Genomic DNA, 17689 nt, shown 5'->3' on the forward strand with positions numbered 1-17689 from the left:
GCATGACAGATGAAAACAATGTGTACTAAAAATGGATGGAATCAGTCTGAAGCTAAAAAAGTCAGAGTCTGTGCATATAAAACTTTACATGATTTTCTGCAAAATCTGTCAACTGTTTAGAACACACTGCAAAAACTATTCTGACAGGTGCTTAACGACGACTTGACGTGTCATGATGCACTAAATATAAATGTAAATATAACAGATTATTCATAGTTTACATACAGCACTAGTCCCTACTTTAACCAAACTCATTACTAAATCCATATATACCACTGATTCTTCTATACACTAGTCCATCCTAACTGGTTAACACATTATGCACACAATGTTGAATTCTCTATGTATTAATTTGACCTTTTTTATTTTTCCAGATAACTCAGACCTTTACCGCTAATGAACTGTATAGTTTAATCTAACTTGTTACTTCAACCCTATGCACACCACTATTGAACCATATTATTACTAGTCTAAACTAACAAGTTACTCAAACCTTGCATGCATTACTGAAGCATTTAGTGACTGGTCTAGCTCTTAGACACACTACTAAAACCTCTAGTCACTAGTCTAACCTAACATTTTACTCACACCTTACATAATGTCCACTATTGTAGTCTCGGATCTAATTTATTACTCAAACTTAATACACAACACTGAAACCACTAGTAAATATAACCAATTATTCACCTATTACTAATCCATACTTAAACCTAACTCATTACCGAAGCATTACATACACCACTGTTAACTCTAATCAAATGTTACCATGTTATGCATGCAGTATTGAAATCCCTGTGCACTGATTTAACCGTTTTATCTAAGCAGTTAATTTAAACCTTACCCATTAATGAACTGTACGGTCTGTTTTAACTTGTTAACTTGTTTTACTCGAACCTTACGCAAACCACTGAAACCTGTAGTTACTATACTCAACATTACTGTAGTCACTAGTCTAACCTAGAGTAACATACTCAAACCATTCACTGACACTACTGAAACTAAGCAGTATTTTAACCACTAATTTATTCTAGTCATTTAACTAACCGCTTTAAACACACCTTACCCACTATTGAACAAACATATTACTAGTCTAACAAGTTACATGTTACTCAAACATTGCATACATTACTAAAACCTTTGACTGGCCTAGTTTAACATTTTATGGAATCCTTAGAGACTAGTCTAACCTGACAGATCACTAAACTTTACACACCATACTAACACCTCTAGTTGCTAGTGTGACACAAAGTGTTACTCTCAGCTTACAAAAACTACTCTACACCCTAGTCTAAATAGTTTACACCAGGCTTACCTATTATATGTTATCACTAGTCTACCCTAACAAGTTATATGTTACTAAATTATTGCATGCATGACTAAAACCGTCGACTGGTCTAGTTTAGTATTTCATGAAATCATTCGACACACTACTACTAAAGTTTATAGTCACTAGTCTAACCTAACAGATCACTGAAGTCGCTTTACTAACACATGCTTTACTAAAACCTCTAGTTGCTAGACTAACCTAAAGCGTTACTTCAACCTTGCAAACACTACTCTAGATCCTAGTCTAATCTGGTTACACCAGCCTTACCTATTATATCTTATCACTGGTCTACCCTAACAAGCTACATGTTACTAAATTATTGCATTCATTACTAAAACATTTGAAGTATTTTATGGAATCCTTAGACACACTACTACTAGTCTAACCTAACAGGTCACTGAAGTTTACACACTCTACTGAAACCTCTAGTGGCTAGTCTTTACTTAAAGCATTACTTTCACCTTACAAACACTACTCTAGTCCCTAGTTTAATCAGTTTACACCGGCCTATTATAAAACCATCTTATCACTAGTCTACACTAACATGTTACATGTTACTCAAAAATGGCATGCATTACTAAAACCTTTGGTCTAGTTAAGTATTTTTAATGGAATCCTTAGACACACTATTAAAGCTAATAGTCATTAGTCAAATCTAACAGGTCAATGAAGTTTACACACTCTACTAAAGTTGCTGGTCTAAACTTTGTAACTTTAAGTGTAACTTTCCCCTTACAAAAACTACTCTAGACCCTGGTCTAACCAACCAAACCAATTATAAAATCATTGTATCACTAGTCTACACTAACATGTTTTATGTTACTTGCATGCATTGCTTAAACCTTTGAACTGTCTAGTTTAACATTTTATGGAATCCTTAGACACACTACTACTAAAGCCTCTAGTCACTAGTCTAAACTAACAGGTCACTGAAGTTTACACACTCTACTAAAACCTCTAGTTGCTAGTCTAAACTTAAAGTGTAACTTTGACCTTACAAACACTACTCTAGACCCTAGTCTAACCAGTTTACACCAACCTTATTTATTATAAAACCATTGTATCCCTAGTCTACCCTAACAAGTTTCATGTTACTTAAACATTGCATGCATTACTAAAACCTTTGACTGGTTTAGTATTTTATGGAATCCTTAGACACACTACTACTAAAACCTCTAGTTGCTAGTCTAAACCCAAAGTGTTACTTTCACCTTACAAACACTACTGTAGACCCTATTCTAACCAGTTTACACCAACCTTACCTATTATAAAATCTTATCACTAGTCTACCCTAACAAGTTACAGTACATGTTACTCAAACCTTGCATGCCTTCACACAGACATTTTGTAACTAGTCTAGTTTAACATATTGCTCGTCTTATGCATTCTACACACAAACCATACTTATCTACTCAAATACCACCTTACAAGTAGCATTTCACACAGGTCTAGTCACTATTCTAATCTGAGCTCTGTATTTTTTTACATTTCTCATTCTCATTCTTGTTTTCTCGTTTCTGCTGTGTGATATCATTCTTGTGTGTCTACAGGACTTCCCGCTGCTATGGTTGGATGATATAGTGGATGAGCAGTCAAACATCGTGGGCTTCTCGATGTTTAACACCACCCACCCATTTTACCTGGAGTTTATCAGGAGCCTTAACCTGTCCTGGAGAGAGGGCTGTGACATTAACCCGTACCCTGGACCAGCAGTGAGACACGCACAAATACAAGACGCAACACAACACAGAAGCCTATCGATATATCACACACAGACTGCTCACACTAAAATGTGTATGTGTGCATTCAGCTGTCGTCAGCCCTGCTGTTTGATGCGGTCCATGTGGTGGTGAGCGCAGTGCAGGAACTCAACCGGAGTCAGGAGATTGGCGTCAAACCTCTCAGCTGCACCTCCCCACAGATCTGGCAACATGGAACCAGCCTCATGAACTACCTGCGTATGGTCAGTCTCTGTGTGTGTGTGTAATTGTATATATTCAACCACTTAAAAGTCATCCAGCATTGTTATCTGCATTAGAGAACATCCTATTTAAGGTAACATAACTGTTTCTATTCTCTATCTCTCTTTGTTCCCATGTTTTGATCAGGTGGAGTATGATGGTTTGACAGGTCGAGTTGAGTTCAACAGTAAAGGCCAGAGGACCAATTACACTCTCCACATCCTGGAGAAGCACAGGGGAGGCCACAAAGAGGTTAAAGACACACACAAACACATACACATTTACATTTACTATACACAGTAGATAGCTTTTACTCGTAGCTCTCTACTGTAAATGGGGGTATACAAAGACATCTTATGTTTTTAAATAAGTTTCTTTAAATAACATATCCTAAATCCTAACCTTAACAGAAAATATGCATTTTTACAATACAAAAAAAAGGATGTCCCTAAAAGGAGGTTTTATTGTTGTACAGATTTGTTAAAGTGATAGTTTACAAAAAAAATTAAAATTCTGTCATTAATTACTCACCCTCATGTCAATCCAAACCTGTAAGACCTTGGTTCATCTTCGGGAAAACAAATTAAGATATTTTTGATGAAATTTTCTGACCCTGCATAGACAGCAACACAGCTACCATGTTCAAGGCCCGGAAAGGTAGTAAAGACATCATTAAAACAGTCTATGTGATATCAGTGGTTTAACCATGTAAATCTTCGAATGCGCATCAACTGACACGGAAGAGAAGAAATTGTTCATTGATGTCACCTGGACTATTTTACGGAAGTCCTTACTAGTTTTCTGGTCCTTAAACTTGTCAGTTGCATTCCTGTCTATGCAGGGTCAGAAAGCTCTCGAATTTCATTCAAAATATCTTAATTTTTGTTCCAAAGATGAATGAAAGTCTAACGGCTTTGTAAGGACATGAGGGTGAGTAATTAATGACAGAATTTTAAGTAGGTTCTTGCGCGCACACACACACACACACACACACACACACACACACACACACACACACATGTTGGGTTTACATGTTTTATGGGGACATTCCATAGGCGTAATGGTTTTTATACTGTACAAACCGTACTTTCTATCGCCCTACACCTACCCTACACCTAAACCTAGCCCTCACAGGAGATTGTGCATACTTTTACTTCATCAAAAAAACTCATTGTGCATGATTTATAAGCCTGTTTCCTCATGGGGACCTGAGAAATGTCCCCACAAGGTCAAAATCTACTGGTATTCCTATCCTTGTGGGGACATTTGGTCCCCACAACGTGATGAATACCAGGTACACACACACACACACACACACACACACACACACACACACACACACACACACACACACACACACACACACACACACACACACACACACACACACACACATACACACACACACTTTGAATAGTGCCAACATCTTGATTGTTCCATTTGTCATCCATCTCTGTGTTAGATTGGGATCTGGTACTCTAATAACACTCTGCTGATGAACTCCACCAGCCTGGATATCAACGTGTCTGAAACTCTCGCTAACAAGAGCCTCATCATCACCACTATACTGGTGAGAACTAACTGCACTACAGCAGGGCCAAATAGCACACTTATGTTCTCACAATATTTACCACATCTGCACTGGTACTGTAATTCCTGCTATTCAGTACTTTTTGAATTCTATCATGTCCACTTAAATTATAACTTATTTACACAATGAAAAGGACTGTTAAAACTAAGTGAATGATTTCTGTTTAATTTATCTGACAAGATGATGTTTTATAGTGTTTTATAGTAAGACAAACCAACTACATCGCAGAATTGACCAAATCCTTTCATTTTCCCTTAATAAGCTAGGATTGCCTTATGTTTGTGCTGTTGTGTTTCAATTAGAAATGCCACTTCCTGTCACTTTCAGTCATTAAAGAACTATTGAGTTTGTTAGATTACTACAAATGAAATGAGGGCAACTATTGATGGCTTGCAAAAGTATTTATACCCCTTCATTTTTTTCACATTTTGTTACATTGGTGTCTTATGTTAAACTGCTTTAAATGACTTTTTTTCCCACATCAATCTACACTCCATACACTATAATGGCAAAGCAAAAAAAACAAAACATTTTTTAACATCTTTGGAAATTTATATATATAAAAAAAAACTTAAATGATTTCATTGCATAAGTATTCATACCCTCATCTAGGACAGTTGAAATTCAGCTCAGGAGCATTCATATTGCTCGTAGATGTTACTACACTATGAGTGAAGTTAACCTGTGGCAAATTCAATTTAATGGGTATTATTTGGAAAATAATCTATTTTTATTAAAACATGTTTTAATTGAAAAAATCTAGCTCAAAATGCTGTAAATGCATATGAGAGCAAAAACATCCTAAGGTAAAAAAAAAAACTGCCTGTAGAGCTCAGAAAGAGAAATGCATCAAGTCATAGACCTGGGGAAGAGTTCAGAAAAAAATCTGCTGCATTGAAGGTTCACAGAAGCATGTAGTCTCTGTAACCCTTTATGGAAGAAGTTTGAAACAACCAGAACTCTTCCTAGAGCTGGCCTCCTGGCCAAACTGATCAATTGATGGAGAAGGGCCTTGGCTAGAGTGGTGACCAAGAACCTGATGGTCACTCTAGTTGAGCTCCATGATCATATATGCAGATGGGAGAAACTTACATAAGGGCAAACATCACTGCAACACTCCACCGATCTGGGCTTTTATGGTAGTGTGGCAAGACTCAATCCTCTCCTCAGCAAAGACACATGAAACAAACTTGGAATTTGCAAAAAACATCTAAAGGACCCTCAGACTGTGAGAAACAAGATTCTGTCTGATGAATCTCAATTCCAAGCATCATGTTTGAAGAAAACCAGACACTGCTCATCTCCTGCAGAGTACCTTTCCAAAAGTAAAGTTTGCTGGCAGCAGCCTCATGCTGTGGGGCTGTTTTTCAGTGGCAGGGACTAAGGGACTCGTCAGCAGGGGCGGATCTACCGGGGTGGCACGGGGTGGCAATTGCCACCCTAAGAAAAAGCCTTGCCACCCCATTTGCCACCCCAGCACTGTCCTAGTGTTCTAAAAATAAAAGAGTTTCCTCGACCGATTTACAGCAGCGACTGTATGAGATAAAATTGATGAGATAAAAATAGCGTGCGTCCCAATCATCTATCAGCGTCGCCCTGGAAACCAAGGACGGACAGCTGGAAGAGCTAGTCAGAAGCCAAGCGATCAAGCGAAAACATGCCGGGAGGTTGTCGCATCAGTCCGCGATGGCTTGAAAACGACAAATACGAATTATGTTTAAAATTAGTAGTCGGGGCTCGCAAAATCGCCAGCCTGACGTCCCGGGGCTATTGTGTTTTCCTGTCGGGCTACCAAAATGTTTCACCAGCCTCCCCGACGGACTATCGTAAAGTAGAGGGCTCCTGCGGGTTCTAAACTCCTCAATTTAGTTGTATCAAATTTAAGGCCATAAAAAGTTTTAAATACGTTAAATAGAATAAGAAAATGCTTAAATATAATTTTAAGAGGTCTCAGTTGGGGACGGAAAGACGAGAATCGCAATAGGGCTGGATAAAACTTCAAGAGGCAATGATGTCATTGAATAAATATGCGCGCTGCACGTTTCAAAAAAGTCAAAACACGGCACGGATGTCAATTTGCAAATTTTCAGATGTTTATAGTCAGATTATTGCAAATATCGACCCACGTTTTTATGCAACAAACACATAGAGTTGTAAATGTGAAACAAATTAATGTGCTTTCTAAAAATCGAAACAATTAAGACAGTAATATTTATGTTTTAAATAAATATAATCAAATATTTACTTGATTTATCCCTTTTAAAGGTATAAAGGCTGTAATGCCATTGTATAAGACGTTTTGTTTTTGTGAAAATCTGAATTATAGCCTAAGTCATGTCATTTTATGGCTTAATACAGTATGTTACATTGTCCAACCCCACTAATACTGTGTTCATTTTACTTGTGCAGCTCTTAAAAAGGGTCATACATTGCCCTAAATTGATATTTTAAAATTCTGCAGATGCACTGTAAATAGTGGAGAAAAAAACAAATTTCTTCATATTTGTTTGTTTGTGTATTAAAAATATTTTTGATTGCCATTTAGACTCCTATCTGATTTTCTATATTTAAAAATATTGTCTTTTTTATTTGGGCTAGTTAAATTAATGTTATAATTCATTTTATAGCTTCTTTTTGACTACCTTTTTGTACTTTTAGGCTAAAATGTGAAATGTATTTGTGAAAAACTTGTTTTTGAACTGCAAGTTTTAGAATTTTAGTTTAGTATCGTTTTTTTACAGTCATTTTATACCAGTCATTAATATGTTACCATAGACATTGCCCTACCCCACTCATTCAGTATTACTTTTATTTGTGCAGGTCTTAAAAAATACAAAAATAAAAATACTGGAGATACTCTGTAAATTATATTAATTAAATATTTAAAATTATATAATTTGTATACTGTATGTTGGCTATTTATATTAGGCAATGTTATATGCAATCCAGACAGTTGTTTTTTAATAGCACAATAACATCAGTTTTAAAATTAAGAACTCATGTATGTGAACATGTCATTTACCACAGTGCTGGAAAATCTTGAAAATGCACCTTGAAAGTGCTTGAATTTTACTTGAGAATGGTTAAATAAACTGTTGGTCATAACCTTGTTATTTAGTTTTCGGTCCATGCAAATTTGTTGGTTTGTTAAAAAAGAAGAGATACTTGGACTTAAAGGGACTTTTGTTGCTTTACTTGCACTAAAATTATTGAATTTGTTTTCATGTCTCCTCCAAGATATTTGAATACTTTAAAAGGTCATTTTGTTGCTCTTGTTGCACTGAATACTGTGTTTTATTTTATTCATTTTGAAGATATTTGTTGGTAATTTAAATGTGGTTTCTGTATATTTATTATGTGTTTTTTACTTAAGGAAACTTGATCCACTGAGACTTTGTATCCATATGCAGTCTGCATTGTTTGTCATGCTTTGTAAATTAAACTTGGCATAGACTTAAACTTGCTACAGGTTTGCATAGAACTCAGTAAAGAAAAGTTAAATATACCATTCCATCTAATTAAATCTGACTTTCCAATCCAGATATCAGGTTCAAGTCAATCACACATCAGCTTTTATTTAATTTTTATAGGACAATGTAAAAATGTGCACCCTGGTGTATACCCCGAATAAGAATAGCGTTCCTTGAATCCACAAAAAAACATGCAAGGATGCTTGCTTCAGTGTTGCCACCCCTCATAATTTTCATGCCACCCCCTTGCCACCCCATCAATAATTTTCTAGATCCGCCCCTGCTCGTCAGAGTAGAAGAAAAGCTCAATGCACTAAAATATTGAGATAGCTGTAATAAAAACCCAGCCCAGAGCATTCAGAACCTCAGAATGGGCAGAAGGTTCACCTTCCAACAGGACTATGACCCTAAGCATACAGCAAGAGTGGCTTATAGACAACTCTGTGAATGTCCTTGAGTTGTCCAGCCACGTCCTGGGCTTGAACTCAGTCAAACATTTCTGGAGAAACCTGAAAATGTCTGTCAGACCCCATCCAAGCTGACAGAACTTGAGAGGTGAAGAGGTGAGGCAAAGAATGACAGATAATTGCCAAATGTTGATGTGAAAGTCACACCCAAAAAGACTGGCTGTAAGGCTGTAAATGTAAATGTGCTTCAGCTAAGTACTGAATTAAGGGTATGAATACTTATCCAATGTACTTATTGCAGTTTTTTGAAAATACATTTATAAAGTTGTGACAATTCTGTTTTTGCTTTCATTATGATGTATGGAGTTCAGATTTATGTGGGAAAAAAGTAATTTAAAACCGTTTAATATAAGGCAGCAACGTAACAAAACATAAAAAAGGCACTGTATGTAATAAACAATGTTCCCAATCAATGTTTTGACTGAAACATATTCGAGATTAGAGAAAGGGAAAGAATTGAAAAAAACACCTGGAATACTGGAATATTTTATGTTTTCCATGTTACAAATTAGTGTGTGTCACCTGGAGACATGATAAAGCAACATCTGCTCAAACCAAAGTAGTGATATTATTAAAAATTCACTGCTGTTTTCTAATCTTATAAACTTTTAAAAATGTGTTTAATATTTTATCTAATATATGAAGACAAATGTGATAGGGTTGTGAAACTACTGCATAGGTGACCCACTTGTGTGTGTTTGTGTGTGCAGGAGAACCCGTACGTGATGAGAAAGGTGAATTACCAGGAGTTTGAGGGGAATGAGCAGTACGAAGGTTTTTGTGTAGACATGTTGAGAGAGCTGGCTGATATCCTCAAATTCACCTTCCGCATCAAACTGGTGGACGATGGCCTGTATGGAGCACCTGAACCCAACGGCTCATGGACGGGCATGGTGGGAGAGCTGATCAACAGGGTATGTGCTTATACTCATCAAAACATTCCTTCCTCAATTAATTATGAAAATCACACAGCTACACTCAATTCAGCAGTGTGTCATTTTCTTTACGTCCAGATGACTTTTCCAAGAATTTATGTTCTGCTTCTTCATTTTGTTGTTCTCTCTTTCTCTCTTCTTTGTTCCCCTTTATTCTTTGGAGTAGAAAGCTGATTTGGCTGTAGCAGCTTTTACCATCACATCAGAGAGAGAGAAGGTCATCGACTTCTCAAAACCCTTTATGACCCTGGGCATCAGTATTCTCTACAGAGTCCATATAGTAAGTCACACACACAGAATCGACACAATGGCTCCAGTCTGGATGTTTACGTAGATCAAACTAAAAAACAATGCAGATGGAATACAAATAGACAGGTGTCCTATGTAAATGACCCTTACTTTTACCTCAGACGTACAAACTTGATAACAAAATTTGTGTTCAGTGATGTTGTGTTAGAAAAATAACAATATACTGAGGTTAAAATTATCTTTTTGTAATGTCTATGCAATGTTTCACTCATTTGCAACTATGTCTTCAAAATATATCTTCATTTCTGTGCATATCTTCATTTTTTTTCATCAAATATTGATATATGGGACCACAAAACTAGTCTTAAGTAGCACGGGTGTGTTTGTAGCAATAACCAAAAATACATTCTATAGGTCAAAATTATAGTTTTTTCTTTTATGCCAAAAATCATTAGGATATTAAGTGAAGATCATGTTACATGAATATATGTTGTAAATTTCCTACCATAAATATATCAAAACGTAATTTTTGATTAGTAATATGCATTGATAAGAACATCATTTGGACAACTTTACAGGTTTTTTTTTTTTGCACCCTCAGATTCCAGATTTTCAAATAGTTGTATCTCAGCCAAATATTGTTCAATCCTAATAAACCATACATTAATGAAAAGCTTATTTATTTTGTTGTATAAATCTAATTTTCATTAAGAAAGTTTGGATAAACTCATATTCTTAGAGATCATTGACTTTCAGGTTAAAGAGATCAAGTGTTTTATCAGCAAACCCTGACCCACACCAACTCAAACTAAAAACGAGTAATTTTGGCTAAACCTTTAGTTGGTAAACACTAAACAGTTAAATCTGCCTTTCATGGAAGGGTTTAAAAACCAGGTTTTGGTGACTCTGGTGCGCTGTTTTGGTCAATAGAGCCCTCTTGTGGCTGAAATAAAACATGCACAATTAAAACAAAATATTGAAGGAGCACATTGGTGCAAATACCATGTTAATAGTGTGATATTTTATGCTTGTTCTGTTCTGAATAACAACCGGATGAATGAATGGATAGATAGACAGATAGATGTCTTAATATGTATTATACAGTACTGCATTTTCTATTGCCACATTTATGTAATTAACAGATTGAATATTCATAGTGCACCTAATTCCTTTTGGCTTTAATTTCTACCACCTTCCTTTCTTCAGCTGCATTCATTTACCTCTCTTTCTCTTCCACTGTCTCTTAGGGCAGGAAGCCAGGTTATTTCTCCTTCCTGGATCCTTTCTCACCGGCTGTTTGGCTCTTCATGCTGCTGGCTTACCTCGCTGTCAGCTGTGTGCTTTTTCTTTCTGCTAGGTACACACACAAATGCACACCTACACACATATATACTCAAACACGGTTAAAATCATTGTCTTAATCAGTTTGTTTGGTCGTTTTGCTCTGTAAAATAATATTAATTTCAGTAGTACAACTACATAAGAAACAAATACTTTATTTTAGAGATCTAAATGAAATCTGTAAATAAGTTTAGTTTTCTTACCCTTTTGGAAATGAGTTTTTTAAGCATTAATCTAACAAAATATAATTTATAGTGTGGAAATAAATATTAAATGCACTGTCTCTATCTCTGTATTTGTGTCAGGTTGAGTCCGTATGAATGGTATAACCCTCACCCGTGTCTGCGTGAGCGCAGAGACCTGCTGGAAAATCAGTACACGCTAGGAAACAGCCTGTGGTTTCCTGTTGGGGGCTTCATGCAGCAGGGGTCAGAGATCATGCCCCGGGCCCTCTCCACACGCTGTGTCAGTGGGGTCTGGTGAGTGTGAGCATGTGCTGGAGCTCCATATGTGTTGATGGTCATTTTAACAGAGTCAATAGACACATTGCACAGCATAGCCATGGGCTCTTTGCTCTCTGCTTCCACCGTTTATGTTCGCTCTCTCTGTCTCTCTCTTTCAGGTGGGCATTCACTCTCATAATAATCTCTTCATACACAGCAAACCTGGCTGCGTTTCTCACAGTGCAGAGAATGGAAGTGCCAATCGAATCACCCGATGACCTGGCCGATCAAACCAATATCCAGTACGGCACCATTCATGGAGGAAGCACCATGACCTTTTTTATGGTACAATCATATGATATTAAATTCATACGCACACAAAAGCAAACACGTGCTGGCTTGCACATGTGAATGTTCACTTATGAAACACCTGCCTGTACGCTTAAAAATAAAGGTGCTTCAGGATGCCATAGAAGAACCTCTTTTTGTTAAATGGTTCCATAAAAAACTTTTAACCTCTGTAGAAAAAGTTTTTTTGTGGCGAAAGAATGGTTCCTCAGATTATAAAAAGGTAAACAAGAGATGGTTCTTTAAAGAACCTTTGACAGAATGGTTCTTTGTGGGACCAAAAATGGTTCTTCTATGGCATCACTGTGAATAACCTTTTAAAGCATCATTATTTTTAAGAGTGTGGAAAGGTTAGTGAGTAGGCATTGTGTGTTCTTCTAAGTTCTTTTAAACCAAATGTTAAACTAAACATTATAATTATAAAGCATTTTCTATTCTTTTTCTAATTTGCAAACCTTTTACCAATCCTAAGAACATGTTTGCAAATGTGACAAAAGAGATGTGGCAACAGATATTTTTATTAATCTTAGCTGTACATTAACATTAGCTGTAGGTATACCACTGTTCTACTAACACGTTTGACAAAATAACCAAGCAATTTCAACAAAAACTTTATTTTGTGGAAAACACAGTGATCAAATTTAGAGAACAGTAACCACTGTACTCACGAAAGAAGATTACTACTACATTTTTGGAGGGTTACAGCTGTCAAAAATTAGTAGGAAGTGTAAAGCCACCTGCTTTAAATGACTTCAGCACGTGGCCGCAGGACATCACTAGTTTCTCACATTGCTCTGGTGAGATCTTGTTCCTCTCTTTTTCAATTCTCAAAGTTCAGTAACTGTAGTGGGTTTCTTAGCCGTAACTTTGTTGCCAAGGATTTTCCAGAGATTTTCAAATGGATTTAGAGCCAATTCATTATTTCAGTGTTCTTTGCTTCAAGGAACTGCTTTATCCATTTTGAAGTGTGACAGAGGGCATTGTTTTGCATGAAAGTTGCAGGCTGATTGGGATATGCTTGCAGGGAAGGTACTGCATGTTGCTGAAGGAGTTTCTGATAAACATTTGCATTCACCCTACCATGTAGCTGTATAAAAACATCCCCCAAACCATGACACTTCACACTTCACATTTCACCTTTCACTGACTTCGTTACACACTCAGGGTTCAGTCTTTTCCCAGTTTGAAACTGAACATAATGTTTCTCGTCAGACTCAAATAAATTAAACTTGCTCTCATCACTAAGGTGAACTTTGGACCAATTCTCCTCTCTCCACACAACATGCTCCTCAGCAAATGTGAGCTTAGCCTTTTGATTCTTTCTGCTGACAAGAGGCTCGGTCATTTTCATTTTCAATCTGATTTCTCTTTAACATGCCAAGACAGATACTTAGCACAATCAGTGCTAAACTGGCAAGCAATTCCAGCTGCAGTGTTGAACCAACTCCCCAGTGACAGTCTCTGCATTATTCTGTCTTCTCATTCATTTTGTCTTACGTGGGCAACCAACCTTTTTGAGGGACTTGAATGAATTGTAAAGCTGTGTCATTGTAAAGCTGCAATATTCAAGAAATCACAGATCTGGAATCACCAACTTCCCTTACCTTTGGACTTTATCTGGGCAACCTCCTGTCGCAGGGTTTCAGTCATCTTAGAGTGGCCCACCATATTACAATCTTAGTGAAAATTGGAGGAATGCTGCCAGTTAAACAGGGTTTGTCATATAATTAAGGATTTTAGCACCAGGTGCCAGATTAACAATAATAACCTGCAGGTATCTGTTAGTGTTCTTTAATTTTGATCAGAGTTCTCTCGTTTACGTTTTTTATATTGTACTTCAGAATGCAATTAATTTATGAAATATGCTTTAAAACAACTGCACATCTGCTCCTTTTAGGATGACCTCAAATAGTACTAAGCAGTGACCTTGAAATTCAGGAAATTGTCGGTTGTTCCCTAATTTTGATCTCCATATGTGTGTGAAACTGACTTTAGATGAAGGAAAAAATGTAGTACAAACACTTGGTCTATCCATCGGTTGTTGAAAAAATAAAGGTGCTTCAGGATGGCCAGGAAAAGATTAATGCATAGATAAATCACTCACAATAAGATCAACAACAAGCATTTAAAAAACAGAGTGGGTACATTTTAATTTCATGTCAATATTTATTTATGTATTTTATTATTTTTTTTTTAAAAAAATTAAAAAATATATAAAATTGAAAAATAAGTAAGAAACTTAGTCAAAATTAAGCCATTATCAGTTTGGGAGCAAATGGTAGTTTATAATTATAGATTAAAGTATAGTTACTTTCATAACAGACAAATTTGATAAAGACTTGATCAAGACTACAATGTTTGTAAAAATGAGTAACTGTAATGTAAAGTTTTAATTGTCACTCTGTAGAAAGGTTCCAAATGATATGTGAATTTTGTGTGCAAATAAATGGAATTATACTTTTTAATTATTTTTTATTGCGATACTGTCATTTGTAGTGTTTATGTTGATCTAACTTATCTAATAGGTGTCACAACAATAAAAAACATAGGATTTGTGCTTCTAATGCTTTAAGCATCCTCTTTCACTGAACATCTGTTGAAAGGAAAAAAAATGCTTAAAGATTTCCAGGCCCAATTTTGTATGGAAATGGAAAGTGCCAGCAGGCATATATTTGCATATGCATTTGGAAGGGTTTGTATCTCTTGTTTATTTTGTTGCTTGTAGAGTACCCTTGGCTTACAGAATATGTATTTTCTTCTCAGTTATTTGTTTGCTCAAGTGTTTTTACCCTCTGTGTGTGTCACTGTTTCTTTTCTCTTTGTTGTTTTGCATGTCAAATCATGTTTAAATGTTTATTTACGATGTATGCACTGATGATACACCCTCTCCTCCCCTCTTTTAGAACTCTCGTTATCAAACGTATCAGCGGATGTGGAACTACATGTATTCTAAGCAGCCCAGTGTCTTCGTGAAGAGCACAGAGGAGGGCATTGCACGAGTCGTGAACTCTAAATATGCCTTTCTGCTTGAGAGCACCATGAACGAGTACCACCGCAGTCTCAACTGCAACCTCACCCAGATCGGAGGCCTGCTGGACACCAAGGGTTACGGAATCGGCATGCCTCTCGGTGAGAGAGATGGACATAATTACCACAGCAAAATGATCTCAACTCATCCTTCATTTTGTAAAAATCAAGCAGAGTCACACACTTACTATGAAAGCCTCACGAACAGTGTGACCTCAATAACACTTAAAAATTACATCTTTGCCATGTATAAATGTCCAAATATTCTTATTTGACTATCATCAGACAGGCTTGTTTTTACAGAAGTGGATTTTCCATTAAGTGCACAACTCATTGACACTTCCTCGTGCTTAACCATCAAACACTGACATCTGCATTATTCTGTCTCAAAGGTTCTCCTTTCAGAGATGAGATAAGTCTGGCAGTGCTGCAGTTGCAGGAGAATAACAGGTTGGAGATCCTGAAGAGACGATGGTGGGAGGGAGGACAGTGTCCCAAAGAGGAAGACCACCGCGCCAAAGGCATGAACCTGTCCTACATTTCAACACAATAATCTCATCCAATTCTCATCCCTGCTGAAAAATTCAATTGGAACCGGTAGCTGTAAAGAACATGTTAGTTGGTCAACCAGCTACAGTGTTCCAAAAAACAGCTGGTAGTTCCAAAAACCAGCAGGAACTGGTTTGTTTCTGGTCCAAGATAACAAGAAACCATCTATCTGCTTGTATTATGTTCCAAAACACAGCAGGGATTTTACACACCCACTGTAGGGTGGGAACTTGTTTCTAACTATTAGTTGTTCATTATATGGAGGTAGATCTAAATGCGAGCTTGACTCAATTGTTAGAAATTGGATTGTAAAAAAGGGACTGGGTTTAGGTGGACTAAACGACTGGAAAAGTCTAAGTTTGAAAAGTCAAAAAAAGTGAATTTCTACTTAATGCCAACTTTAGTAAAGCATATTTATTGGCTTTTATGTCTGTGATGAAAGATTCATAGATTGTTTAAAAGTGTTTCACTGTTGCAGGTCTTGGGATGGAGAACATTGGCGGTATATTTGTGGTGTTAATCTGTGGCCTGATTATTGCTGTGTTTGTGGCTGTGATGGAGTTTGTGTGGTCCACACGCCGATCAGCTGAAACAGACGAGGTACGGCCTCTCTCCTGCGACCGCCAATATCACAGTCACACTACAGTAGGTTACAAAGCAATCCGCCGACTCCTCGTCTAGTGTGTGTCGTAGTCAAGTCCAAGTCAGTGGTTGTGTTACGGTGTGCATGTCTACTTGTGTATATACCTGTAATATGTACTGTAATACAGTTGGGGTCAAAAGTTTACATACACCTTGGGGAACTTGCAAAATGTTAATTTATTAAACTAAATAAGAGAGATCATACAAAATGCATTTAATTTTTTATTTAGTACTGACCTGAATAAGATATTTGACATAAAAGATGTTTATATATATAGTCCACAGGAGAAAATAATAGTTGAATTTATAAAAATGACCCTGTTCAAAAGTTTACATACACTTGATTTTTAATACTGTGTTGTTACCTGAATGATCCACAGCTGTGTTTTTTTTTTTTTGTTTAGTGATAGTTGTTCATGAGTCCCTTGTTTGTCCTGAACAGTTAAACTGCCCACATTTCTTCAGAAAAATCCTTCAGGTCCCACAAATTCTTTGTTTTTTTCAGCATTTTTGTGTATTTGAACTCTTTCCAAAAATGACTGTATGATTTGTGATCCTTTCATGCTGAGGACAACTGAATGCTCACTGATGCTTCAGTAGGAAACACAATGCATTAAGAGCCAGGGGTGTAAACCTTTGAAGAGAATGAAGATGTGTACATTTTTCTTATTTTGCCTAAATATCTTTTTTTCACTTAGTACTGCCCTTCAGAAGATACTTACATGTTTCTCAGAAGATAAATAAGTCAAATTTACCCTGATGTTCAAATTAAAAAAGTTTTTCACAAATTTAGAGCATTGTTTTTCCTTCTGGAGCATTAGTGAGCATTTGAACCTTCTGTAATAGTTGCATATGAGTCCCTCAGTTGTCCTCAGTGTGAAAAGATGGATCTCAAAATCAAAGTCATTGCTGGAAAGGGTTCAAATACACAAAAATGCTTAGAAACCATAGAATTTAGAGGACTTCAAGGAGTTTTGTGAAGGACAGTGGGCAGTTTAACTGTTCAGGACAAACAAGGGACTCATGAACAACTATCACTAAACAAAAAACAGCTGTGGATCATTCAGGTAACAACACAGTATTAATCAAGAGTATGTAAACTTTTGAACAGGGTCATTTTTATAAATTCAAGCTATTATTTTCTCTTGTGGACTGTATGTAAACATCTTTTTTGTCAAATATCTTTTTCAGGTCAGTTCTAAATAAAAAATAACATACATTTCGTATGATCCTTCTTATTTTGGTAAAATAATTAACATTTTGCAGAATCTGCAAGGTATATGTAAACTTTTGACCTCAACTGTATATACAATGGTTTGGAATAATTAAGATTTTAATT

General features: G+C 36.4%; 1 protein-coding gene across 3 annotated transcripts in view; it reads left to right on the forward strand.

Moving 5' to 3' along the window:
- The window catches only part of grik5 (glutamate receptor, ionotropic, kainate 5), a 106702-nt gene that overhangs the window by 85804 nt on the left and 3209 nt on the right, over positions 1–17689 (forward strand). For 2 of the 3 annotated variants that reach the window (XM_073847967.1, XM_073847968.1), the window contains exons 10-21: positions 2878–3039; positions 3138–3290; positions 3436–3540; positions 4751–4858; positions 9527–9730; positions 9918–10031; positions 11248–11357; positions 11647–11820; positions 11964–12129; positions 15036–15261; positions 15552–15680; positions 16187–16353. In XM_073847967.1, coding sequence (XP_073704068.1) covers positions 2878–3039; positions 3138–3290; positions 3436–3540; positions 4751–4858; positions 9527–9730; positions 9918–10031; positions 11248–11357; positions 11647–11820; positions 11964–12129; positions 15036–15261; positions 15552–15680; positions 16187–16353 — 1818 coding nt within the window. The remainder of the gene's footprint in view (positions 1–2877; positions 3040–3137; positions 3291–3435; positions 3541–4750; positions 4859–9526; positions 9731–9917; positions 10032–11247; positions 11358–11646; positions 11821–11963; positions 12130–15035; positions 15262–15551; positions 15681–16186; positions 16354–17689) is intronic. The other variant, XM_073847969.1, reaches the window with a different exon arrangement.

Source organism: Garra rufa, chromosome 9 (assembly GCF_049309525.1).
Source record: "Garra rufa chromosome 9, GarRuf1.0, whole genome shotgun sequence".
Taxonomy (NCBI): Eukaryota; Metazoa; Chordata; class Actinopteri; order Cypriniformes; family Cyprinidae; genus Garra; species Garra rufa.